General features: G+C 39.4%; 2 protein-coding genes across 5 annotated transcripts in view; one reads left to right on the forward strand and one right to left on the reverse strand.

Annotated features, from left to right (window-relative positions):
• Nucleotides 1-27,660, forward strand: part of CTNNA1 (catenin alpha 1) — a 66,920-nt gene that overhangs the window by 4,398 nt on the left and 34,862 nt on the right. For all 4 annotated transcript variants that reach the window (XM_081906122.1, XM_081906123.1, XM_081906121.1 and 1 more), the window contains exons 2-7: nt 4,365-4,471; nt 7,339-7,534; nt 9,401-9,567; nt 10,299-10,418; nt 12,228-12,494; nt 14,991-15,194. In XM_081906122.1, coding sequence (XP_081762248.1) covers nt 4,367-4,471; nt 7,339-7,534; nt 9,401-9,567; nt 10,299-10,418; nt 12,228-12,494; nt 14,991-15,194 — 1,059 coding nt within the window. In that variant the 5' untranslated portion in view covers nt 4,365-4,366. The remainder of the gene's footprint in view (nt 1-4,364; nt 4,472-7,338; nt 7,535-9,400; nt 9,568-10,298; nt 10,419-12,227; nt 12,495-14,990; nt 15,195-27,660) is intronic.
• LRRTM2 (leucine rich repeat transmembrane neuronal 2) lies at nt 19,507-27,654 on the reverse strand. Its single transcript, XM_081906321.1, has 2 exons — nt 27,231-27,654; nt 19,507-26,966 (listed from the first exon to the last, which is right to left on the reverse strand). The coding sequence occupies exons 1-2, from the start codon at nt 27,232-27,234 to the stop codon at nt 25,420-25,422; spliced, it is 1,551 nt and encodes a 516-aa protein (XP_081762447.1). The 5' UTR covers nt 27,235-27,654; the 3' UTR covers nt 19,507-25,419.

Below are 27,660 nucleotides of genomic sequence, written 5' to 3' on the forward strand. Positions count from 1 at the left end.
ATTTGATTTTGTTTCTGCATCGTTCCATTATATGTTAGGCAACATTTTCTTACCTCTGTGACTGTTACACTGGGTGTGGGAGACAGGATGTTGGGGAGGACCATACTTAAAAGATGAAAGTTTTTTATGATTGAAACATGATAGCAGATACATTATATTGCAGACTTCTAAAGTGTGGAGTAAGTACTACTTGACATAAAGTTAGTGGGCAGTGTTCTGAGTTGAGGGACAGATTAGGGCAAGAGATTTTGTTTCCTCTTCCAACTTGGGTGTATATTGTAAAACACTATAAACATCCATTGGAACTGAAAATTTATGTGTCAATCTCTGGTATTTTGGTCTGTCTGCAAAAAGTTGAAGCTGGCATACTATTATCATCTGACTCACCAGTGTCAAAAGTTTTAGAGGCCTATGATTTTAGAGGCCCTTTTAAGAATGTTAGGGGGTGCGTAGAGGAAAGACTACTAGACCATGTAGCAAATGAACATTGTATTTAGCTGCAGTTCATTCATTTTCAGCTTTGTATTGTTATAAAAAAGTGTGCCTAGACATTCTGTTGTTGTGCCCATAACCTAGATTTAAGGTGCCGTTTAGCTCCTAGCTTCCATATCCCAGTTCCTAACACTGTATGGAGGTGATTGCTACATTAATTTTAGCAGAAAGGTGCTAGTACAAACAGACTCATTAAAATTCTGCTACTTGAGGGAGGGAGCCAATCCTAATAAGGGAGAAATGAGCCTCAACAGTTTCTTCTGACCTCTTTGGTAAAGGGGTCTCTATTTTGAACAGGATTTTTGTTTTTTTGTTTTTTGGATCTATCAAGCCATATCCAGTACAACATTACTTTAAAAATCACTTCTATTAAATCCATGTAAGCTTTATTCCTGCATGCATGCGTAGAATTACTCATTTTGGTGTACCTACTTGGAAATTTAGTTTCCTACCCCCAATTACAAATGCCATACTGTGATTCCACATTTTCTGTTAGGGCAAACAGGAGGGACAGGTAATGTTAAAAGTTCTATCATGGGTGGATAAAATTGCTAGGCAGTGTAATTTTAGGGTGTACTTGCATATATGTGTTCTTTCTGGAATAACTGGTTTCTCTTGTCCCCCTACAACTGCTTCTCTACGGAATCAGTCAGCATTAAGAGGATGTGTTGCCATTCTTCCTTTCCTTTTTACTATTTGTTGAAGGCACTGCCTAGAATATGTGTGTGATGTGTAGTCAAAGTTCTTTGGATAGGATGATTAATGTCTGGTATGTAGTCTGCCAGACAAGTACAGTACTTGCATTAATGCAGTCATTTAATTGTCATCTAGGCCTCCTGCCAAAACTGATGCATTGCTCTATTCAATATTGGAGGTGGTCCCGTCCCCCCCGCCCCGCCCCCCCCCGTATTCTCTCTGACTGGAATGGAAGCAGCATAGATGACATCACTGCACAGATATTCCTTTTCAGCAACCCATTGCCTTCCTCTTAAACTGATACCGTGAGCTGATTTCATTGTGAAATCTGTGGCACAGATACTTTCTCCCTGATAGAAGCCAATATGGTTTAGTGGTTAGATTGTTGGGCTCATATCTCAGAAGATGAGCGTTCATATCCCTACTCACTGAGTAACCTTGGGTCTTAGCATAATCTACTTCCCGAAAGGTTGTTGTGAAGATAAAATGGGGCAGGAGGAGAACCATGTACAGTGCCTCGAACTCTTTAGTGGAAAGGCGATCTATAAATGAATAAATACAGTGGTACCTCGGGTTAAGTACCGTATTTTTTGCACCATAACACTCACTTTTTTCCTCTTAGAAAGTAAGGGGAAATGTCTGTGCGTGTTATGGAGGAAATGCCTACGGGTGGCATGCCTACGGATTTTCCTCCTCTAAAAACTATGTGCGTGTTATGGTCGGGTGCGTGTTATAGAGCGAAAAATACGGTACTTGGTTCCGGAGGTCCGTACTTAACCTGAAACTGTTCTTAACCTGAAGCACCACTTTAGCTAATGGGGCCTCCTGCTGCTGCCGTGCTGCCAGAGCATGATTTCTGTTCTCATCCTGAAGCAAAGTTCTTAATCTGAAGCACTATTTCAGGGTTAGCGGAGTCTGTAACCTGAAGCGTATGTAACCCGAGGTGCCACTGTAATGCACTTTCTTCTGTTTAAATTTCTGCAGATGATGCTTAGTTTGCTACTTATTCAACCTACTGTGAACCTAGGAGTCCAGAGATAATGTGGCTGAATGAGATCTGGTGGTGGGCTTAGAACTCAAAGGATCAGTGAAAGCCAAAACTGAATGAAAAGAAGGGTGTAGTAGATAGGAGGGACAAAACAAAGCACACAGTGGGTAGACCTTGCAAAGATTTCCAAGAAACAGAATTGATGCCACAATTCTGTAGTATTAATAAGGTAGAAAATATTGCACTTGTGGAAGGGGGGTGGAGTGTGTGACTAGAATCATGTTGTGTGGGTAGGGGAAGGCTTTGTAAAGCTAATTTCTGCTAAATTCACGTGGCAATGGACTCATTCTCTGGCCTCCATGCCCATCCTTTGCCCGGAGTGTAATAGAAAATGTGAGGGAAATTCTGCTATGCTTAGAACTACTGCTTCAAAGGCGAACTTAGGAAGGCACCATGGTGATAAAAATGGGGGGAAATCAGCACTTTTTAATGCAAGCATGTATTTTAGCAAAATGGCAAAACAGTAGGCAGCTTTGGGAAGTTATGCCTGTATTGCAAATGGCACCTGTTGCTCAAGGTCCTAAAAATAATTCATGTGGTTTGTGACAGATAAAATAAGCATTGCACGCTATCACTCCCTACAATGACTCTTAAGCCACCATCTTTTGTATGCATTACAGCAGTATAGTGTAGTTTTTGGCAAATTATTGAATTTGATCAGTTTCTGGGTTGTGACTGTGTAGCAGTAAGGATTCATGTCTCATTATCAGAATTGGATTATCTCCCATTTCACATTCAGTTGAGCATATTCTCACTGGATTTTAAAGTTTGTGTCTGTAACTGTGATTGCTAGAGACATCTTTAATGCATGAATGTCATTATGGATTTTTTTTTAACCATACTAGGGCAATTTATTTATTACACCAACCAAAATATCACAAAATCCTAGCTTGAAACTTGCCTGGCCTCTAAACCTTAATAATAGCTACAGTTTAAGGAGTTATCCTTTTTCCACCCCCTGCTGTGCAAGCATGTTGTGATAAGATAGTGGAGTCTTTGTACTGATCAGAGTGAAGAGAATGTGTTACCTGTTCCCACATATCAAAGATTTGTACCTGTGGTCAGGGTCAAATCATGAGGTGGTAAGGTAATATACTAAAAAGTACTTAAGCAGTGATGTTGTAGTCAGCTTTTTCTATATACTTGGCTATGGAAAATGTACAGTATGTGGATGCAGAACTGGTTGTATTATTGACTGTGTCTGTTCTGGAGAGTGTAAAGCCAAATAATCTGTTTTCTACTGTGCCATGTAATGTGGAACTGGATAGTTGGAAGGAGTTAAAGAAGGGCTTCTTAAAGCATTGAAAGTACCACGTTGTTTCCAGAGTTTGTGAGAACAGAGAGAGGAAATCCTTGTTTGTCTTCCTATGTTAATGGATGTAGCTATTGTGTAAAATACGAAGGGCTGTCTTAGTCCCAGCTGCACTGCATTTATTGTCAGTCCCTGTCTTCTTTTTCATGAAACTTGAATGTGTGTTCTCTGAGGGTTTCTAGCGAGTACAGAAAGGATGCTGCTGCTGTGTTTTTATTGCAGCACTTAAGAATCGTGGTAGGAATGACAAGGTGTCTATCCTGCTGTTCAGTCAAGACCATCAAGACATTAATTCCTCATAGATCAACCTATGCAATCCACTTGAGAGAGAAATCTATTCTTTCTTTCTTCTCCCAACTGTCATCCAGCTCATTGGTCTTTGACTTGTGGGTTGCAGCAGTGGCATATATGATTTTAAGTTTTGTTCTGTTAGGGGTGGCTCTCTTAGCAGAAAAAGACTAAGAAAAACAGTAGATGAATATAAACATAGTGGAGGTATATAGAGAAAAATGCAGGGACGGAAATCAAAAGTAGATCTCATTTTGCAGGTCAGGGCTAAATGATGGCTACTGATCCAACTCTTCCTTTGATGGATAGGACAAGAGTAAATTTTGTCTGCTCTTGCGGCAGAGCTCTAGTACTAGAAGTAATTTGTCCTAGCCTGCAACGGGGGCATCCATTCAATGCATACTTAACTTTTGAGTAAGCCCTGTTGAATTCAGCAAGTCTTCTGAGTTAAAACAATCACCAGTTTGTGCTGTATACAGAATTTTAGTAAGTGAAATAATAACCAAATAAGTCTTTCTTCTTCCCCAGAAATGACTACCATTAATGCAGGAAACGTTAACTTCAAATGGGATCCGAAAAGTCTGGAGATAAGGACATTGGCAGTTGAAAGGTTGTTAGAGCCTCTCGTTACACAGGTAACATAAGCTGTATGTGGTGATTTCTAATAATGTTTTGGATCAATAGTAGTGAGTTGGGTAACTATTAGTTTAATTGTACTAGTTGGTAAGATCTGCATTGGACTTCCACGTATAAAGTGGGCACCATGGCAAACTTGCAATGTGTAGTCTTCTGCCCACATTTTCTTTTTTGTAAGAAAACTTCAAAATAAAACATGAACAAGTTAAAAAAAATCACCTTTTTAAAATAGCTGGTACATAGCTGGTAAATATGATCTGATACTATCTTTCATAATGCCTTCTGTGTAAAATATTCTTGAATGTTGAGTTTGAATGGGAGAAATCCAAGTTTAAATCCTTGCTCATCAATGAAGTCCACTTGGTGAAACACTGGGGAAAAACTTAGATGATAGATAGATAGATAGATAGATAGATAGATAGATAGATGATAGATAGATAGATAGATAGATAGATAGATAGATAGATAGATAGATAGATAGATAATTAAAGCAAATCTTATATTGGTCTCTTAAAATGGAATCTGTGGCCCTCTATTAAAACCACAAACCAATATCAAAGGTATTGTGCGCGATTCTAAATAATTCCTTCCAGTAGCACCTTAGAGACCAACTGCACTGGAAGGATGTTTGTTTGTTTGTTTGTTTGTTTGTTTGTTTGTTTCGACTATGGCAGACCAGCACAACTACCTACCTGATTCAAAATAAATTAGTCTTGTTAATAAGTGAAGATGCATTTGTTTAAATGGGACTTAATCAGTTAAGTTTGTCATTTCAGTCAGATTTGAGTGCATCTGTTGAAGATTTTGTCCATAGTACTTGGTGATCTCTAAACTATGTCTGACTTGAGAGACAAGGAGCACCCAACAGTCTCATTCACTCCTCCTGGTGTATGCACTCCTTCCCTCCTTCCCTTTCCCCTTTTCGGTGCTAATGGTTGATACTAATATCTACATTGAATCAAGTGATGATATGGTTAGAAGCATTTTTCAGACACTGAGCATAGATAACTTTAAAGCAGAGATTAAAACCTCCTTCCAATTTATAGCTTCTAATTCTTGTTTAAAGTCAGCTATGAGTAGCATTCAACTTGAGGTAAATGTAATACTGACTGTAATTATCTCAGGGGAGTGATCATGGAGAATAGCATATGAGCCTGAGTTGGCACATCTGATCCAACCATGATTAAGAGACTGCAAAATGTCATATCTGCACCGCGCCTCACTCACTGACTCAGTTCCAAATAACATTAGAGTGCATTTCTGTTCAAAGGAAATCATGACCAAAATATCTCCTTTTTGAGATCAAATGTAAGCGTGGCATAATAGGTCATGCATATTACAGACAATACTGAGGGTCAGGGCATGACAAGTTGTCTCAAGTTTTAATATCAATCTCCAGGACAATCCAACCTATATCTCATCACAATAATCCATTAAATTAAGAAAGAGGACAAAGTTGTGCAATCACATTGTGGATATGTGATTTTGTTTCCTACAAAGGTGGGTGTTTCCCACATGGAAATACCTTGTTTTGGACCTTAACTTTCAGCTCTTTGCTTCTAAGAGATTCTGAGTGTTTGGTCTTTGAGCAAATCACTTTGCTAATTGTTCTTGCATTTACTTTATATCACTATCCCAATGCAGCTCTATTATTTCTTGCAGCTGGCCCTTCCTGATATAGTCCAGAATAGCTTGATCCAAACCACAATTAAAACTTTAAAACAAAATCCAATATAATAAGCAAGCAATAATACAATTTAGCAATACACAATCATTAACAAAGAGTAAATTAGCAATGTTATATATCACAAAATATTTTCTAAAACAGTGAAAAGGAAGTATCCTGTTAGGTAGTACAAAGGCTTTCTTCAGTTATAAATCAACAGATTTGTGTAATGTTTGATCTTTAAAACTTAGGTATTTCCTCTGTGGTCTCCATGCAGATGCACATTTTCTTTTGCATATCTGCTGAGGAAATATTTGAAACATAAATGGGGAAACTTTAAATTGGTCTATCCTAGTGGGTGGCCTCACCCAAATAGCTTTCTCTATCTTGCAACTTTATTAGGATAAAATTGAATGGTACCATGAATGCCACCCTGAGCTCTTTAGAGGAAGGGATTCAAACATAAGAAAGCAAAATCCCATGTAACATCAAACTTATGTCTTGTGTATACAAAACAGTGACCTGTTTCCATAATATAGAAAGCAATTGTGAATAACCACAGACATGTAGTATCATGAGAAGAAATTGCCTTGGAAAAGGATGAGAGAAAAGCAGTTTTTGAGAAAAGCAGTATGAATATGGACTGCTCTTTTTTATTAAATATTTAGGGGTACTCTCATTTTCCTACTCATATTGAAATACTGCCCCTCAATGAGGCCAAATTTAGATTCACAAAATGTTTAGGGGTATGCGTATCCTGCATCCCCCCAGAAAAAAAAAGCACTAAATATGGGAGAGGGTGAAATTCAGTGCTAAAGTGCATCAGGGAAAAGGCAGGCAGATGAAAGGTCCACAAAGTCAGAGTTTACCAACTAGGTAAGTGAAGATAGAGCTAAAGATGCAAGAGTGAAGAAATAAAGGTGAGAACTGCCTGTAAAATCTGTTCTGGAGCAGAAAACTGAAAATTTGCATTAAAGTCTAAACTCCTAATCAGCAACTAATGTTTCAGCTACTTAACTGTTTGACATAAAATTCTTTTAAACTCAACAGACTTCTAGCTTGATGTTGTTTAATTAAAATGCAGTCGATCTTGCTTGAATTGTGATGCTTGTCCAACAAATAAATCTGGAACCATATTAGCAGGGAAGGTTCTCATAGTTTGTCAACTAATAATATGTCCCGTGTGATGCTGCTTTCCAGGTTACAACACTGGTTAATACCAGCAACAAAGGTCCCTCCAACAAAAAACGAGGTCGATCTAAAAAGGCTCATGTTCTAGCTGCATCAGTTGAGCAGGCAACAGAGAACTTCCTGGAGAAAGGGGACAAAATTGCAAAGGAGAGCCAGTTTCTTAAAGAAGAGCTGGTGGCAGCGGTGGAAGATGTTCGCAAACAAGGTATGTAGTAATATCACATTGTGGTGGGAAGCTGAATTGCTGTCCCAGCCCTGTGAATTAGTTCACTAAAGTTATCAGTCTACAAAACTAGTAGCCTGCCTCTCACTACATGCACATATTTAAAGGTCAGTTTTCATTCCTTTGCTTATGAGAAAGCAGCCAATTTTAAGTAATTGCACTGATTTTATTTACAGATGTATTTCATTTTAATGTTGTCTTTCCTCCATGGAGCTCAAGGTGGCATGTATAGTCCCCCATCCTCTTCTTAGCCTCACAATAATCCTGTGAGGTAGGTTAGTCTGAGAGATAGTGACGGACCCAAAGTCACCCAATTAGCTTTGTGGAATGTCATTTTCATCTTCAGTAAGACAAGTTACTAAAATTCTGCTATTAAAATAAACTTAAATAAACTGAAGCTCCAACGATTTAAGACCAAGGCACTGTTAGCAAGTGGTTCCATAGACCTGATGAAGGGGAGGTTACCTTCTCTTGATGGGCTTGCACTCCCTCTGAAAGAGTAGGTACATAGCTTGAGGCCTCAGTGGTGCTGAGTGCCTTCCATCAGCTTCACCTTGAAGCCCAGCTATGCCCCTATCTCAGTGGTAGTGAACCTTTTAGAGACCAAGTGCCCAAACTGCAACCAAAAACCCACTTAGTTTTCGCAAAGTGCCAACACGGCAAAGTTGTTGAGGTTTTTATTGGGGGGGGGATTACACAGGATTCTGGAGCTTTTTTAGGGGGAATGCAGAAAACAACAAACCCCACTAAAAATGCTGCAAATCGCTCACGTCAGCAAACATGCGCCTCCAGCTCACCAATAGCACACCACCAGCTGGTTTGCGGGCACGGAACTTCACTTCACACAACGCGTGCTCTTACGAAACGTTTACTGCTCACAGCGGCGTGCCCCCCCAAAAAACCTCCCCCCCCCCGGCGCCACTGTGGGCAGAGCACACACTAAGGAGCGCTTCCCACCCACACAAGGGGTGAGAAGGTGAAAAATGGCTTTGTCATGTATAATGAGATAAGAATCCAAGGTCTTTGTTCAGACCAGGTCTCTCCATGGTTTTAAGTTTGGTGATAAGTTGCAATTCAGCAGCTTCTCTTTCCAGTCTATTTCTGAAATTGACCCCTTAAGAGTCGTCAACAGGCTCATCACAGCTATCTGCCAATCTGAAGAAGTGTGCATGCACACGAAAGCTCATACCAAGAACTAACTTAGTTGGTCTTTAAGGTGCTACTGGAAGGATTTTTTTTTTGTTTTGACTATGGCAGACCAACACGGCTACCTATCTGTAACTTTTAATCTAGAGTTTTTTTAATGCTGATTTTAATGTATGTATGTATATATGTATGTGTTTGTGTTTTTTGCTTAAAATATTGTAAGTTGCTTTGAGTGGCAGAAAAAGCAACTAATAAATTTAATAAATAATAATAGTTACAATAATGGCCCTTTGTAAAATGAGATCTCAACTATACAATTTTCTGATAACTACCTTGACCTTTCTGCTTTCGAGAGCATGGTACCAAATTGTCTGATTTGAGAAATTTTCTTTTAATTGAAAGAAATATCTCTGTCTTCCGTCTCGGGGGGGGGGGGGAATCCAGTGCATTATATTTTTTTCTTTTCAGAAGGTGGGATTTATTTTAATTAATTTTAATAGGATGCAAAGTCTCTCCTGGCAATTCACAGCTATTTTCATAATTGCAATAGATATTTATTAGGATTCTGCCAGTTTTGTAAGAAAATAGTTCTGTTTCCACGTATTCATTTATTGCCAAAGGAAGTGTAAACTACCTCATCCAGTGATAATTGGAAAGACTGAAGAAATGTAACCCTTTTATTTGTTAACTTTGTGTACGTAGGAGATTTGATGAAGAGTGCCTCTGGAGAATTTGCTGATGACCCATGTTCTTCTGTGAAACGGGGGAACATGGTGAGAGCAGCCCGTGCCCTCCTATCAGCAGTCACCCGGCTGCTCATTTTGGCTGATATGGCAGATGTGTACAAACTGCTTGTTCAACTTAAAGTTGTAAGTAGTGACTCAACTGTAACTTTGTCTCCCTTTAATTTGCTTATTATTAAAGTTGTTCAGAATAGTTTTTTGGAATAGCAGAGAAGACGGGACTGCAGTAGGGGAGTGCTTTTGCCTTCATTCCTCTGCTAATGAGCTTCCTAGGAACATCTGGATAAGCACTGTTGAAAACACATTGATGGATTTGATCAGGGGTAGGCAACCTAAGGCCTGTGGGCCGGATGCGGCCCAATCACCTTCTCAATCCGGCCCACAGGTGGTCCGGGAATCAGCATGAGTAGAATGTGTCTTTTTATTTAAAATGCATCTCTGGGTTATTTGTGGGGCATAGGAATTTGTTCATTATTTTTTTCCAAAATATAGTCTGGCCTCCCACAAGGTCTGAGGCACCACGGCTGAAAAAGGTTGCTGACCCCTGGATTAGATGGACTAACAGATCATCTTCTGTGATATGACCCCATATGCAAGTCTTGGCTGACAGGCTGACATTTTGGCCAATGGGCTAAGTATTACTATGTAAAGTCAGTCTAGAGCTATATGCCATTAAAACAGGCAGGTCACATTGTCATTCAGATTGCATGCCTGTTTCGTTGGGGGTTGGAGGGGCCTGATAGATTACTACTGCTTAAGTGCTCTTGGAAGTTACTGGTACTACTTCTGTAGAATCTGTATTACATTTTTAAAAGTTGTATAGTCCATATAGCTCAAAATCTGATTTAATCTTCTAGGTAGAAGAAGGCATCATGAAACTAAGAAATGCTGGTACTGAACAAGATTTAGGAATACAATACAAAGCTCTTAAACCAGAGGTGGATAAGCTTAATATAATGGCAGGCAAAAGACAACAGGTATAGTAACTTTTTGCATGTTTTCAAAGATACGGTTGCTTTATATACTGGTATAGTATCTGACAGTAACAGAATCACAAGATTACAATGCTGTAAATACTTTTAAGGACTGTGGGTGGGTGGCTTTTATGTCCAGGAAATAGGTGTTCAGCCTCTACTGGATGGAGTTGTAGGTACAACGGGAGGAATTCAATTATCACAGTCTTCTGGCCGTTCCGCCAGTGCAAGTATTTCAGCCTGCCAGAGGAAACAACCCCCCCTCCTCCCTCTGCATCTCATTCTCCCAACACATACCCTGATCTAGTTTTTTTCAGGGGGAAGACCCCATTATGCAAGCAGGGCTTCTGCGGATGGGACTTGTTAGGTGAATCTTGCCCATTGTCTGGAGACACTTATAGTTCTATCTCTGTCATACGAGGCTCAGTTGGCTTCTGTGCCAAGGAGTGCCCATTTCCAGCCTTGTCTGCTTCATCAACTACAACTGTTCTTGCATAGGACTAGCCTAGCTATAGTTATGCATACTCTGGTCATCTCCCATCTTGACTTCTGTAATGCTCTCTACACAGGGCTACTCTTGAAGATGGTCAGGAAATTGCCGCTAGTTCAGAATGCTACCATCAGAATACTAACTGACTTTTTGGTGTGCAGACATACAGAATACCTATTTGGCAGGATCTTCACTGGCTGCCTTTACTGTATGTTACCAGTAGGGTTGGGCCCATGGACAAAAAGTTGTGTTGGGTCAGTTTGCCATGAAATGGCTCTAAAACCCATTCCATAGAATTTAAGGACAAGTCCCTATAAATCCACACAGAGTTCAATAAAAAATTCGGGGGGGGGTATGAATGCTGATGAGTTGATCCAAGGACTTGACTGTCCTTTAGTATGTTTTTTAATGGTTTCAGCTGCCTAAGTGGTTAGCTAGTGTGCAGGACTTTTGCTGCTACATGCATTGAAATCTCCATGTAGCAAGCCCCCAGGAAGTGACTGCCGTCACTCTCAACAGGAGTTCCATTTATTTTAAATTGAACTGCCAGTCAGTCTCAGGAATTGGTTCATTATAAGAATCTGTTTTTCTTTGGTTTAAGATTGGGGAAGGAATCGCATCTATGTATACCTCCAAGACAGTTGCTGGAAATGATGTGGGGCAGAAGCCTTAGAAGTTAAGTTCCAGAGTAGGCAAAGAAAATTGCATTCAGTTTTCATATGACTTCCAATTCCTTGGGCCTATTTACAACCACCTGAACATCATTGGCAAAATATAGAGGAGAGTTCTGTATCCCAATCTGCCCTTTCTTCAAATTACAACTTAGCCACTATTCTTCTCAAACAACAACAAAATAGCAGCTAGCTCTGTGGAGGTGATGCGTGGTGATTTGTGTTGGTTTTCTGCAGAATTTTAAGCTTCAGTGAGTACATATCATGGCCTGAGAGAATATTGTGTATGTGTACAATTATTAAGATTTGAAACCATAAGAGGCCTGACTGAGACTTTGCTGCTTTACTATTAGAAGCTTCTGATGAAACTTGTGAGACTCTTGCTCACACTTCTCTCTGCTGCCTACAAGTTTTCTAATTACCTGAACTTCTATTAATGAAACCTAAACTTTCAGGATTCTACTGTTGCAAAATAATCATGTCTTGGAAGCCTTGCAGTTTGATATAATTCTTGATGAATGTTATGCTATTACATTACTTCTTCAAAGGGAACAATATGCAATGCTCTGTTAGTTATGGGGGAGTCCTAAGTGCTGACCTGCATCACATTTATCTCTTAACACATCTTGCTATTTGAAATATTCTCTGCAGGAATTAAAAGATATTGGCCATCGTGATCAGATGGCAGCAGCCAGAGGAATCCTTCAGAAAAATATTCCTATACTTTACACTGCTTCCCAAGCATGTCTCCAGCACCCAGATGTAGCTGCTTACAAAGCCAACAGGGATTTGATCTATAAGCAGCTGCAGCAGGCAGTCACAGGAATCTCTAATGCAGCCCAGGCAACAGCTTCTGAAGACTCTGTTCAGCAGCAGAGCGGTGGCGGAGAATTGGCGTATGCACTTAACAACTTTGATGTAAGTACTTCATTTTGCAGGGGGGAAATGTATGTTCCCTTTTCATAGTCAGTTGGTCGTAAGTTACCTAGAAACAGTTAGATCTCCTCAGGGTGATGAGTAACCATATCCTTGGTTTACACATGGCTATTCAGAAACTAACAGATTTGTAAACATCTGTACCATCTGTGTGAATATGTTGATAAATTTACATTTCTGTAGATACACTTGGGCACCATGAGAACACACACAGTTGATTACATGACTGCTTAAACATCTGGAGATGTGTAGTTAGCAAGACTGGTACTTAGCTCTGGATAATCCACCTTCCTTATTGTGACATGTTGACATGGTTATTTTCAGAGAACTATTAGGGGGTAGCAGTAAGATTTGGTGCTTAGCTTCATTCAAAACAGGGCTGAAATTTGGAAATAAACTCACTTTTCTCAACTTGTGCCATGACCTGATAGGAAAGCTTGAAGATTTGAAGGAGATTTGAAACAGAATATTTTCCCTATTTAGGTTGCATTTCGCATATTCACTTATATGCTCTTTTTTCCTGACAATGTCTTCTCTTCTTCCTCAGTCCTGTATGAATAAGTTACTTCACAGCTCCCCCCACCCTGCTTTGACTCTGTCTCCTTTTAGCTCTGTACTGCTTTCATCCAGCTTTTGCATAGGCTGCTACTACCCCCACCTTGCATTTCAGCTTTCCAGATTTGCCTCCTTGGATCCATTTCCTTAATCCACTTTTGCAAGGGGCAGAAATAAAATTGCCTCCGACAGGAGTGCAGTGTCAGAATCTCCACCCCTTTCCCTAGACTAGGCATAGGCAAGCTCAGCCCTCCAGATATTTTGGGACTACAACTCACATCATCCCTAGCTAACAGGACCAGTGGTCAGGGATGATGGGAGTTGTAGTCGCAAAACATCTGGAGGGCCGAGTTTGCCTAAGCCTTCCCCAGACCATAGAGAAGAACTGGGAACTTCTTGATCCAGAACTGACTTTTGAAGATATTTGAAAAGCAGTAAGGCATCAGGTTCCTTTCAGAATTGCTCTTGGGCTTAGTGCAGCAGGGATAAGCCACCTTCACAGATTTGAAGTGAGCAGGGATTTTGTTACCCCACAGTTACATAGGGATTCAATATCCCAGACATCTTTGGGTCATAGGAGCAGGCAGGGTCATAGCAAACGCAAACTTTTCCTGTCTACCAAGGCCATCAAAAATGTGTTGCCTACCCTGTATCATACCCTGATCAGCATTTCTATGTCTTCTCTGTGTTCCTGCCAATACCACCCAGCCTTTCCTGTCCTCATCCCTGTTTGAGGCTTCCTCTACATCTCCTAGGAAGCTCTGGCATAGAAAAGTTAATCAACCTATTAAATCAAATTTTGTTTGTCTTCATTGGCTGCAAATACATTCCAGGCTCACTACCAAGTGCTAGTGTAATTTTTAAAACCCTCAACAGCCTTCTTATGGCACTCCTCGACCCGAGTGAAATTGCATTATATGTGAAATTCTTGGTCTCGGTCCATTCCTTTGTAAAGTAAAATTTAGGCTGTGATCTTGCACCCTCTTACCTGAGAGTAAACCTCATTGAACTCTGTGGGACTTCTGAGTAGACGTGTACTGAACTGGGCTATTAGCAGTGGTCAAAAATCCTTTTCAGTGGCTGTGCTACTGTGTAACAGAATCCCTAAGAGGATTAAAGACTGAAAATATTGCAGAGTTGACAAACTGTAACACTTCGTCTGAAGATCCTTTTTAACATGTTAATATGACTCTGAAAAAGATTGAAGTGCAATCTGCTGCAGCTTTAACTTGGTATAAACTATACTGTTGCAAACTCTGTTAAAAAGGCTTTTAAGCCGGAAGGAATTGAGTTTGATGTACTACTTTGTTCTCTTCAGTCCAAGGAAGATTTTAGCCCTGCAAAGGTTGAAAAGATGAAACTGGGTGACATGCTCGATGTCAAAAGTATGAGTTGCCTTTCCCAATATTTCTAAGCTGTGTTCATCGTACCTACGGGACCACCTCTCCTGGCATGTCCCACATAGAAATTTACGGTCTGCAAATAAAAACATCCTAAAGATCCCAGGCCACAGAGAGGTTAGGCTGGCCTCAACTAGAGCCAGGGCTTTCTCGGCCGCGTCTCCAGTCTGGTGGAACGCTCTTTCACAAGAGACTAGGGCCCTGCGGGACCTGACATCTTTCCGCAGGGCCTGCAAGACAGAGCTGTTCCACCAGGCCTTTGGTCAGGGCACAGCCTGACCCCCTCCTCTGGCAACCTGCACAGAATTTTGCTTGATGGTTGCCATTAATTTGATTTTAATTAATTTTATAATGAATGTTTTTAGAATGTTGAACTATTTTGACTGTTGTTAGCCGCCCTGAGCCCAGCTTCGGCTGGGGAGGGCGGGATATAAATAAAATTTATTATTATTATTATTATTATCAAACTGACCCAGAGTAGTATGACACTTACTTGGAGTTTAAAACTTTTTCTTCCTGCCAGAAACAAATCATTGTGGATCCTTTGAACTTCAGTGAGGAGCGTTTTAGGCCTTCCCTGGAAGAGCGCCTGGAGAGCATCATTAGTGGTGCAGCCCTAATGGCTGACTCATCCTGCACACGTGATGACCGACGGGAACGCATAGTTGCTGAGTGTAATGCAGTGCGACAAGCCTTGCAAGATCTGCTTTCCGAATACATGGGAAATGTGAGTAACCAAATTATGTTCTGTGTTTATTTGTAAGTGAAATTTGAAGAGAGGCCGTAAAACGGTATGGTTTGAATTTGACTGGAATCTCTTAAGAAATAGAACTGGAAGTAAAGTTGGGTCTTTTGTAACTTTTTGCTTTTGGATATACTCTCTTGGTGTGTTGGTATAACTTTTCCCTAACTTCTAAATTACTCCGTATCTATTGAATTGAAATGAGGGTTGGATGGAAAAGCTGGATGTTGAGTATTTTGTAGCTCCAGCTTCCTGCAGCCCTAAATAGATGTGTTGTGGCCTTACATTGTGCAATTACTGTTATGTATGAAATGGATCTTAAATATAGCAAGAGTCCTGCTGGGGAATATCAGCAGTATATAGTACTTTTGAAGAGGTAGGCTCTTGTCTACAAAAGCTCATGCTACAATTATTTATTTAAAACAGCACAGCTGCTCCTCTGAAACATGCCGCAGCAATAATAAAGTATTTTTTGTACAAGATGTATTTTCATTCCAATGTGTGGACTATTTCAGTGACCTTCCCACATGCTACACAACTTGCATTGTGAACAAAAACCACTGTTTGGTCAGGTCTTGAGACAAGTGCAGCTCTAGAGGTGCACTGAAGAAACACTCAATGCTTTAAGTATTCCAGGAGAGTTTGTTAACATATGCAGCAGATACTGACAAATACAACCATATGAGTGCATGTTGAGGGTTAAAGTGACTAAAGAGATGTGGTCTTTTAATAAATGACGACATAGCTTAAGATGGTGTCGATGCTACAAATATAGCATCAGTGACATCTGTTTGCATAAGATACATTTCTGTTCATTCCACATACTGTAAAGAGATTTAAAAGATTGCAATAGAACTGAAACAATTCAGTGCTGACATCCAACATTTAAGCATTTGAATTTAGGATGGATTTTTGACAGCAAAATAAAAACCCTTGCTTCAAGTCCACATAAGACTTAACTGCATTTCACAGTGATAACTGTCAAACCTACTGCTGGTACCTGTCATATACTTTCAGACTGAAAATGTTCAATCTTCCATCAAATGTATATTTGTATATCCTTACAATATTTATAGTAAACTTGTTAAAACTTGTGAAAAGTTTGTGAGGAGAGTTTCCTTCAGCAAATTTGGTGTCAACACTAATTACAAATGTAGGAAGTAAAAAAAGATTTGTCTAAGAATGAAGGAACAAAAGGCATGTGCAGTTTGGGTGGCTGCAGTGTCAACTATCTGCTACTTGGTCTTCCTGTTGCAAGTTCCACTCATTTCTGGATTTTCATTTATCTCTCACCCACACCCATGAGTACAGACTAATCAATTAAGACTGCAGTTTGAGAACAACTAGGTTAACGAGCATCTCTTGTTTGCTTTATTGGGAGAATTGAGTGTCTGAAATACTTTTACGACATTTACAATTCTTACTGTAAATTGACTTGATGTATAACAACACAGGATGCATGATGATTTTTAAGCGTATGGAAATAACTATGTTTGAAATAAAATTTGAGAACTGATGGTCACTGCCAGCAAATAAATTATTGGAGGGGGGAGTTGTCAAATGCCTACGAGGCTGAATAGTAATTATAGATGTAGCTTCGAATGTGTGCATAAAATGGCTCTAAATTAATTTGACCTCATTTACAAAACAGGGCAGAGGGAATTTGGTAAACGGCTGCTCAAATTGTGTTGCAATCCATGAGTGTCAGATGTTTGCTGTAAACTGCAGGCATGACCAAACTTGGCCCTCCAGCTGTTTTGGGACTACAACTCCCATCATCCCTAGCTAACAGGACCAGTGGTCAGGGATGATGGGAATTGTAGTCCCAAAACAGCTGGAGGGCCAAGTTTGGCCATGCCTGCTCCAAAGGCTTCTTTTGCTTCAGCAGTTAGTAATCTTTGATTGGTCATTGTACTGTTTATTCCTTCCTAAGTAAAGTGTTAAGGGGAGTAGCAATAAGGCATCGTTAAAGAGCTATCTATGGCTGTGCTTGGGTGGGGTGCAAAGAAGGAATAAAAAGAAGGTGGTACTAGTGGGAAGATTAAAGGCAAGTATATTATAAGCAGGGGAAGAATTGGAGGATTTTGTGCTGAGTGGCACTGTTTTAAAGGCTCAAGTTAGGATTATTGAGATTCCAATGGAGGGGTTGGTCTAGACTTGGCCCTCCAGCTATTTTTGGGGCTACAACTCCCATCATCCCTAGCTAACAGGACCAGTGGTCAGGGATGATGGGAATTGTTGTCCCAAAACAGCTGGAGGGCCAAGTTTGGCCATGTCTGGGCTGTTAAGGGTCCCTTTCCAATTCTGTGATTCAAGGAAATCTTAATTCTATAACATTTAAGTTTATTGAGCTGGTCAATAAACTTATTGAAGATGATTGTCAAGCAGTATACCTGGGGTGAAATCTAACAATAGCTGTCCACAACTGAAAGATACTGTTGGCATAACAGATTCCTTCTCCCCCTGTAAGCCCCCAGTATTAGCTATGAGGGGCAGGGAGGAGGATACTTTACAATTTGTGGGAAGGGAGCTGTAGAATAAAGGTGTCCCCTTGCATAATACTGGATGTTGCCCAACTTCTATTAGAAGCTTTTAGTGAAGAATAGTTATTCTATGAAATGCACATTCATGGTGTCAGTAAATTGACCTATTTATGGATCAGCAGCTAGATTTTAAAAACCGGAAGTAGAGTGTAGGAATCAATTGCAGTTGTAGGGACACTTTTTCATCTTTAATTTTTTTGATGCCCTTATATGCCCCAGAAACCTTCTCCCAAAATTGGACTTCAGGCAGCATTCCAGGAGGTGCCACTACTTCTATGACCCTCTCCCCCCCATCCAGATCACAGCAAATAGAAGTAGATCTTATTTCATGGGAACATAGCTTTACTGGTTCACCTCATGCAATAACATCCCCAGTGAGCAAAGCTTTCAGATCATTAGCACTATTTGCAACAGGTTATATCCATAAGACGTCACCTAAATATAAGCACAAGATAGTAGAGGCAGCAACCGATTTGCACAGGGGTTATTCTGGACCCCTACATGAGTCACTGGAGCCCACTTAAGGCTGCCTCAATCCGCCCCTTTTGGGGACATTTCTGGGACATTTCTGGGTTTGGGCAACACACGTTTGCAGTTGCACACATCGGAGAAGCATGAACCAGTCTTTGCCTGTAGTGTGAATGAAACTTGTGTAATTAAGTAAAATTATTTGGATCCATGAGAAACCTGAAGATGAACTCTCCGTGAAAAACACTGGGCAGAAAGTAATCTTATGGTGTCACTTGGCTTGCATATTGGACAACTGATGGCGTTTGTGTTGAGACAATTCATTTCCTTCTTAAGAAAGCAGAAACCAAAGTGGTTTAATCTAAAACACAATTAGGCATCTATATCAACGCAACATGAGCAGAATGGTGATCAGAATCTAGAGAGTTACATTTAAGTATATCCAAGGCTTTGGGCATATCCAGTGGAATTTGGCTTGTTTTTCTTTGACTTGCAATTCCCAGTACCATATAAAAACTACTTTAGAACTCAGAAGTTTCAAACCAGGCTTGCAATAAAGCATGGAAAAGGGAATACTTGAGCACAAATCCAAACTTTTGTTAGATGTATAGAGCTAGCTGCAGTTGTTCAGGTCCTGGACCATGTGTCCACTTCATGAAGTCCTCTATGCCATTCTTTTGTATGTTGAGGGAAGATAAATTGCTGAAGAGCTAATTTACCAGGTAATGCTTCGTTTCATAGTGCTTCTGCTTATATTAGAACATTATAATCTTAACTTTGAAATCAAGGCAGAATTGTTTTTAAAAAAACAAAACAGAAAAAACCACCCCAACTTCAGCATCATAGTAAGAAACTAACTACTTTAACTTGAAGTGCATATGAAGGTTAACGTAACCACATTTAGGCACTAAATCAGCAGTGTGTTTGCGAGTGAAAAACAAAATTCTGTAGTTTGCTATGCCATTACAAAATAATACTCATTGCAGCTGTTTTCCTCTCTTCACAACCCCGATCTAGAGCCGCATAAAAATAAATAAATAATAGTATTCCACCATCTGACTGGGTTACCTTAGCACCTTGCTCATGCCACATGTGTTTCCGTAAAATTAGGAAATGCAGACTCAGCCCCACTTTCCCAGCCCTCATCTTACACAAGATTGGGAAGGAGGGTACTGATGGTGATCACAACAAATGCTTTTAGTATGGCATGACTATCCTACTGGGCAATCCTATCCTTATCAAATGGACTGCCAGCTGTACCCTTGCAAATCAAAACGACATTCGCATTGTCCATGCTAGTTCAATTTAATGGTTGCAGGAAGAGTATTTAATCTTTACCTCTCAGACAGTAGTCTGACATAGAATTCTGAACATCCATTAAAAATGTTAGTTTTCAACTGTAAGATCAGGATTCATTATTTGGTTCAGGATAAGATCACAACAGCAGTACAATCACAATTCATACATATATGATAAAAAGATGAAGTAGGCTCCCAAATGCATATTTGGGCTTAAAGCAGATTCAGTGTCTGAAATTTTGAAGACTTCTGCCTGTGAGCATATTGCGAAACTTAAAGGTGAACAGGTAATCCTAGCTAGGCAGATAGAGAAGAAGAAGAGAATTTTTTTTGACATAGTGACAGATTCACAAAAACCCATTCATTGGGTTCCCAAATTGTAACTTTAAAATAGAAGCCAGTGCAGTCAAGTTGGCTGAGCTTTAGCAATCACAGCCAGTCTAGGTCATGTTTGTTGAACAGCTAGGAAACAACCAGTTTATACACAAATCAGAATAAACACACAGTTCTTTTCCAAATATTTGGGGGGGGGTTTACTACTTTGTGTGGCACTGTCTTGTTCATGAGTCACTTTAGGGTGCCATCCTAAACTCATTTGGAAAGCTGGGCAAACTCAAATCTGTGTCTTGAAAATAAAAGGATTTAAATCCAGCAGGTCCCAGGCTATTTCATGCTTGTTAGGTTCTTCAGGTCTTTAATATCAAACTATTAACCCAAAGTGTTTCCCATTTTTTAATCTCTCCACCCGTCTCCCTGATTCAGTAATTGCTGCTTTTCACTGCTGCTTCCGTGTAGGATTTCCTTCCATTGTTTGTTGTTCAGCTGTTGGTTACATTCATTTTGTTTATTACTATGTGATGAATTGTATTTTTATATTGTAAACCATTCTGTGATTCTCAGATGAAGGGAAGTTTAGAAATTTAATAAATTATTATTAATAATAACAATTCACTTGAGGATCCAGAAAGTTCGCAGTGGCCAAAGTGCTGCCCTCCATAAGTTGTCAGACTACAACTCCTATGAACTCTGACAGCAGGGACTGGTCTATGCTAATGTAGCTAACAGTAGCATTTCACTGGTGTGTAATGGAAGGTACCATACTCGGAGCCTTTCTAGACAACCTATATTGCAGGAGCAATTAATTTATAGCTGGTCCTGAAGACTGCCGATCTTACATTTTGTCACCAAATAGATTGCATTACCAGTATTTTTCATCTTGAAATGGCATCAATAAAGAGGCAACTTCTATTTTTACAGTATACACAATTTTAATGTTTTTTGTACACTGCAATTACTGCATTATGAACCTTTATCCTCCACCAGAAAACGCATCTTGGAACATTATTGGCACAAGTCATTTGGAATGTCTGTTAATACTTGATTTCAGAATTAGATGAAAAGTTCCAGGGGGGAAATTAGTAATGAGAGAAATGATGGACTAGAAGTACTGGAGAGACTTCTGAAGTTTGCATCATGGATGTAGCTACCACCTTGTTCTCTTAGGTGACATGACCTGCAGTTATGTTGGGTAATGGTGTAATCTAAACCTTTATACCCCTGTAGAGTGAGTGTGTTTGTGTGTATCACACACAAAGCAAGTAACTACTTGAATAATAAAAATGATTCCAAAGTATTTAATGTTGCTATCAGTTGAAGGAAGATAATGATTGTGAAGCAAACTCCCATGTATCTGATCTTGGAGTGCAGAAGATTGTGGCACCCAACATGATATAACCTCGCCACCATGTTCTTCCCACATGCAATAAATTGTAATTCTGAAGCTTGCTTGCAAGGACCTTAATTGCCATGATGGCAGTAATTCATATACTGAGGGATTTGTTGGGCAGTGGCAGTTCCACAAATAAGATGTGGCTCTGCTTGTTTTGACCCCTCCCCTTCTAAGGCTCTGTAAGTGTAGCTGTAGAAGACATGAAGGAAAGCATTCTGATATTAGCAAATAAGAGAAAACTTCAAGCATGTGTAGAAACCGTCACTGATGAAAACACATAGTGTACGAAGGTTGGGGGAGAACTACAGCTGCATGACACAGTGCATTATGCTAGTCTTGAGGTTGATTCACATGTGCATATCTCCATGATACATGTTTACAATGCAGCTTCTATCCATTTTCACTGTAAACAGTGTTCTGCTTTGATGTTGGTATTCTTTTGCCTTTATATTTCTTATTGCCAAAAGAACATATTTTTCTGGGAAGAATTAATGATATGCCTTACACAAATTTGGTATGTATATATACATATGGTTATAAATCACTACTTTTTTCATTCTTTAACTTTTGAGGGAGGCAGAAATAAAAGGAAGTGGCCAAAGGGGGAGGCAGGATATTAATCTCATACTAGTGAATTAAAGGTGCCTGACCTTTTGTAAGCTAAGAGAAAACATAAGTATTACTCCTCCTGAATAAATTTAGTAATTTATTTAATGATAAAAGGCCACCTGGCACCTTCCCTGCATGGGTTTAGGCACCAGGCGAAAACTTTTCTCTATAGCCAGGCCTTTGTCTGATTAACATTCTGTGGTCTTTTACACATGTTTGTAGGAGGAGGATTATTGGTTTGTTTTTGTTCTTGTTATGTATTTTGTATTTTTATGTTGTGAATTGCCCTGTAATGAAGGGCAGTATATAAATTTAATAAATAATAATGCATGAAACACTCTCACTTATTTGAGATTTGATGTATATTGGTCAAATTGTAGAAACCTGTCTTAACAGAAAATTTTTGTGTTTGAATTCAGTCTGCTTGCATTTCATACATGTACATCCTTCGTAGATGCTATTGTCAGTGTGATTATGCAGGTTTGAAATGATACTCATACTGTATGTTCTGTTGGTTAAAATAATACTCCTGACATCTTTGCTTATACAAGACTGAATGTGACTGTAGTAGCAGTCAGTTTGCACTCAATAAAATACCCTCTTTCCTAGATAGACAAAGCAAAATAGAATTTAGAAATATAGCGAACATAACTAGTGGGCGGGCTTGGTGTGTACAGCTCAGTGTTGTTTGAAAGACTGGTCTATTTTTATGGATGCCAGTGAATCATCACATAAGCCATATGATTCCTCTTACTGTGCTTTGAGTGACTGCAAGTTCAAACTTAGTAGTCCACATAGCTTTTGGTTAAAGCAGCCAAAGGTCACTGTAAAGACAAGTATTCATTGTGGCAATGGAAGTATCTGCAAGACATGTCATATCTTTGTAATCCAAACCTGCTTGAGTATGGAAATAACATTGGACTGTCCTTGCTTAGGTGTCTACAAATACCAGCTCAAAGGGAAAGGATAGATAGGTGGGTTAACATGGCAGGGAGGAATAGAGAATTTCCTTGAAGGGAAAAGTAAACGCAGATCAGACTATATCAGCAGTCCCACATACTCACTTGCTGCAGAATATCCCTTTCCTACCACACATTTGGAGGAGATAATGGCAGCAGTAGAATTCTACTGGCGTCTCTTGCAAAAGCCCAGCATAAGCCATAGAAAGTACTCAGGAGGGCAGGGCTTGTTGGGAACTAGAAATGTTGGCTAAATAAGTCCAGCCAGTTTCACAGCCCCTACGTAATTTTTAAGTAATTAACTGGGATAATGTTGGGCTACTTTAAATTGGAAATATGCTATAGGAAGCAAAAAGAGTTTGTAGTGGTAATGATCTTGGGCATGTAAATGGTTCTGTGGAAAAACTACTGGAATTTACATTTCCCACTTTATACTAAATTCTACAGAGTTAGTGCATTGCTACTCAGCATAGTGAGGAACTGCAGACTTTTTTGAAAGAAAAGCCTGTTTGCTACCTGTTAAGGAAGGGACCGGCTTCTGCTGTTAAGCATTTATCATTCAATGCCAGGTACCACCTTTGTCCACCTTCCTAACACACTTGTAGAGTTATGCACAGCTGATTCTTGGCAAGACATGAAATTATCTGTGTCTCCATATGGAGTGGGAGCTGGGAGAAGAGGCTGACAGTTTGCAAGAGTTTGGTATATAGAACACTAATCTCAATGAAGCTGAATAGATTCTTGGTGGCTGCAGTGTTTAAATGCCGAGAGAAATTCCCTTTACCCAGATGCATAGAATACACCGTATATGGCTAAAATAATGGCTTACTACATGAGATATTTGCAGATATCCTTCCATCTGTCCATCCATTTTCACTCTAGTAGTAAACAGTCAGTGGCTTAATAGAACTAGAAAAATAGGAACCCTCCTATTAAGTTAAAATAGAGTCCAATATGAAAAGCTTAAGCTCATGGGTATTGACTTTGACTCGGTGGCTTTAAAGTCTTGCATCTCCAGACTACTCACTTTTATGTTAAAGCATTGAAATATATTTATCCAAGTACTTCACTAAGAGATATTACGCATATAAAAATGGATTTTTGAGCCAATGGTTAGATTGAAAACTTTGCAGCATAGTACAACACACAATTAATACTATATACTGATTTAAGAAATCCAAGCACCAATGTTTCTTTTCCCTCTGCATGTACTTGTAAATACTGTTGCAGCTGAACGTGGCATGATATGTTAGATCTACATATGTACATTTCCTTCTAACTTTATAGCTTTGGTTATGTGTTCATGATTTTTGAACAGTTGTATTAAATTCTCCTCTCCAATGGACTTCTGTCTACGTAGATGCACAGTAATATTCAATTCCATAACCCAATCTGGAAACTGTATTGTTATCCAGAAATCAGTTTTGTTCAGAGTAGTTTTGTACTGCCTTAAATATTTCTAAACCTTCTGTTCAGCAAAATAGTGTTCCTAAAATCGCTTTTTTTAGTAAACCATCTCTGATATCCTACATTAAAATGTTCTTACGCCTCCCAACATATTTATCTGGAAGTAAGTCTCACTTCTGAATAAACCAGACCAGGATTTGAGCATAAATCTTACTGGATTGGGATGTTACAATGGTAGATGAAAGCTGTACTGCAACGACTAATTTGGCCTCCAGAGAAACCAGTAGTTTGTGCATAAAATAGTTTTCTGGTCTAGACAAACAGCTGGAGATGAAAGGAATAATTTTCTGTGTTTAAAAAAACAACCATCTCAGTTTTCATTTGTGTAAAGTATATATTGATTCTTAGTCTGAAATGTGTCCCATTAAAAGTCAAGACAGATTTAATAAAAGTTGAAGTGTATCTAATACTTTGAAGACCAAACTGCATGCTACTGATTGCCTGTAGACGGTTGATATTTCAAAGCAATGGGGATGTAATCCTGGTTTATTCAGAACTGTCAACAGCTATATTCTGAATCTGGAACACATTTAGATAAGCTGAACTCTCAATATGGAGTTAAGAAAATAATAATCTTTTTCCATGCTTCAGTACACTGGAAAATCCCCTCTTTTGCACCTTTCCACTGTAGATCATAAGTCCCAAGAACCAGGGTTTTTTTTATGAAGAAAATTCCATTAAATCTCTACTTCAAAAGAAAACCGAGCCAGCTAAAATGTTGGGGATCATAGCTACAATGCTTCAATTGGTAAAATGTCCTCCCTTCACTGGGTCCTGTAAATATATACCTAACATCTTTTCATCCAGACTATTCTTCTAAATCAAATCTGGAGGCTTGAGAGTAAAAATTTACACGTATAATTACATAACATGAAGCAGTTTACATATTTTGGGTTGAGCATATTTAGACTTCCAAACATCAGGAGTGCAAATTGAATGCAAACATTGCTGCTTTAACACAGAAAATACTATGGGTTTAAAAAAGCCACCCTTAAATACTGCATCACTCAAAACAAGTAGCCTAGAAAAATCCAAGCTTTCTCAACATTTGTAAAAAAATCAAAAATATGTGTAGGATCCCTGCAATTTAAAATAAGTTTATCTGATTTTGTTTTGTTTTTTGATTACCTGTATATATTATACTTCACATTCTTTATAGGGTAGTTGCTGACACTTGCACTGTCCATAACCATTAATGATGATGAAAGGTCCTTCATGGCTGGCTTCATATTCATTATATGGTCCTTGGTCTGACATGTTTGACATATGTAGCCGTGTTTGAGATCGTAGTTGCCTGTGGCTTTGAATCATTGAGCACTGCCTAATTTTTCTTAATGTGGGAGGGCAGCACTTCCTGGAGATGAACACTACAAAAATGATAAAAAAGAAAGAAAATAATAAAGCCATTGTTCCTGTAATTACCTGCTGGCTGAAGATGGCATTGTTCGGCTCAGGCAACTGCTCTTCTGTAGTAATGGGTATGCCTGTCGTAGTTGAAATTTCTTTGTCTCCCACATGGAAATTTGAGGAGCTTATCCTTTTTGTATATTCAGTCGTTGGAGCTCTGTAACTTGTAGCAATGGATGTAACAACAGTTGATAAATTCCAACAAAGCTGAAAACCATAAACTGCATCTAGAATATCCTCTCCCTGGGTGTGGTTTGGGCTATGACAAAGTATCGAATGCTCCCACCGACCTTGGAAGCCACTCAGCCATGTGGCTAGTGCACATATTTTGGGACTGCATTCCCAGGGATTGCTGGAGAGGCCCACTGTAGTAAGGGTTGTAAGTGAATATAAAACCTTGGACTCCAGAGTGGTTAGCTTGTTGTTATCCATTAGGAGTACTTTAAGATTAGGCATTGTTTCAAAAACTGTCATATCAATGGCTTTGATCTCATTTCCGGACAAATCTAGCTTTTCTAAAGTGCCCCAGGTCCATTCCATCCCGCATGTCAAGTTGCTAATTTTATTCCCCTGCAAGAAGAGCATGTGCAGATTGCTTAGCCGTAGGAAATGAGCAAAGTTAATCTTTGTCAGCTGGTTGTGCTCTAGGTGAAGTTCCCTCAGTTTGATTAATCCTGCAAATCCATTGCGTGCCAAACTTCGCAAGCGATTTGTGCTCAAATCCAGAAAATCCAAACTACGGCAGTCTGAAAATAGACGGACTGGGATAGTCCTCAGGGAATTGGAACGTAAACTCAAGGTTTGCAGTTTGCGAAGGCCATAGAACAACTCAGGATGCAAAGCAGACAATTGATTGAAAGAGAGGTCCAAATGTTGCAGGTTAAGCAGTTGGCTAAAAGTTGTGTTTGGCAAATAAGAGATTTTATTTGAACTTAAAACTAATTCCTTGAGTTTATACAGTCCTTGGAAACCATCTTCTCTTATTGTATCAATTTGATTATGGTCTAAATGAAGCCAAGTAAGTTGACTGAAGCTTGCAAACTGATCCCCTTCAAGTTCCATAATAACATTGTGCCTCAAAGACAAACCTAGACAGCCCTTGTCAGTGGTGTTTGGCACTGAGTGAAACCCCTGAGAGTCACAGTAAAAGAGCAGCTTCTCGCAACGGCATTTTGGCGGACAAGCCGTGCCCAAGGCAGGCAGCATTTTAAAAACAATACTCATTGCATATACTGCTGCCAGCATAGGAGCCCCTAATGGCCACTTGAAATGTAAGCCTGCAGAATATAATTCAGGGAAACAACAAAATAGGATATTTTTATCAGATGTATGCTTCCAACAAAACGGAGAAAGAATGCTACAGATAAATCACATGCATTAAAATGCTTCAGGTTTTAAGAATATAAAACAAATCCTCGTGAGCATCTCTCTGAATTATTGACATTACTGATAAGGCAACTAAATCTATTGTTGTCTAAATGTGCATTTCTAAAGCAAGGTTGACTGCACATAGTACAACAAACAAAAATATATAAACTTACCCATTCTTTTGAGTACGTTGGCGGTTGCATTCAGTCGCAGTTTTAGACTCAACACAGTGAGTCTGTAAAAGGCTCTAACACTGACAACCTTTGAATAATTTACTTTCTTCTACTGTCCTCATCCGAGGAAAAAAATGACTTGACATCCTCTTTTCTCATATTCCTTTTGAATTCATTTCCTTGATTTCCAGCGGTAGGTCTGTTAATTCCTTAAACAGTGCTGAATCGGGAGTTCTTTTTGTACTGCTTCTTAATTGAAAATGCTTTCCACTGCTATGGCTTTTTTGTCTTAACTTGTTGATGGCAGAAGGGTGGCTTATTGCTGAGAGAAGCTTCTGTAGTCGCTTGAATGCATTTGCTGAAAAGCTTTCAGGGATACGGTACAGGAATGCATTTGCTTATGTGCTGCGACCACACAACTGTATATAGG

This window comes from Podarcis melisellensis (genome assembly GCF_964234715.1).
Source record: "Podarcis melisellensis genome assembly, chromosome: 3".
Taxonomy (NCBI): domain Eukaryota; kingdom Metazoa; phylum Chordata; class Lepidosauria; order Squamata; family Lacertidae; genus Podarcis; species Podarcis melisellensis.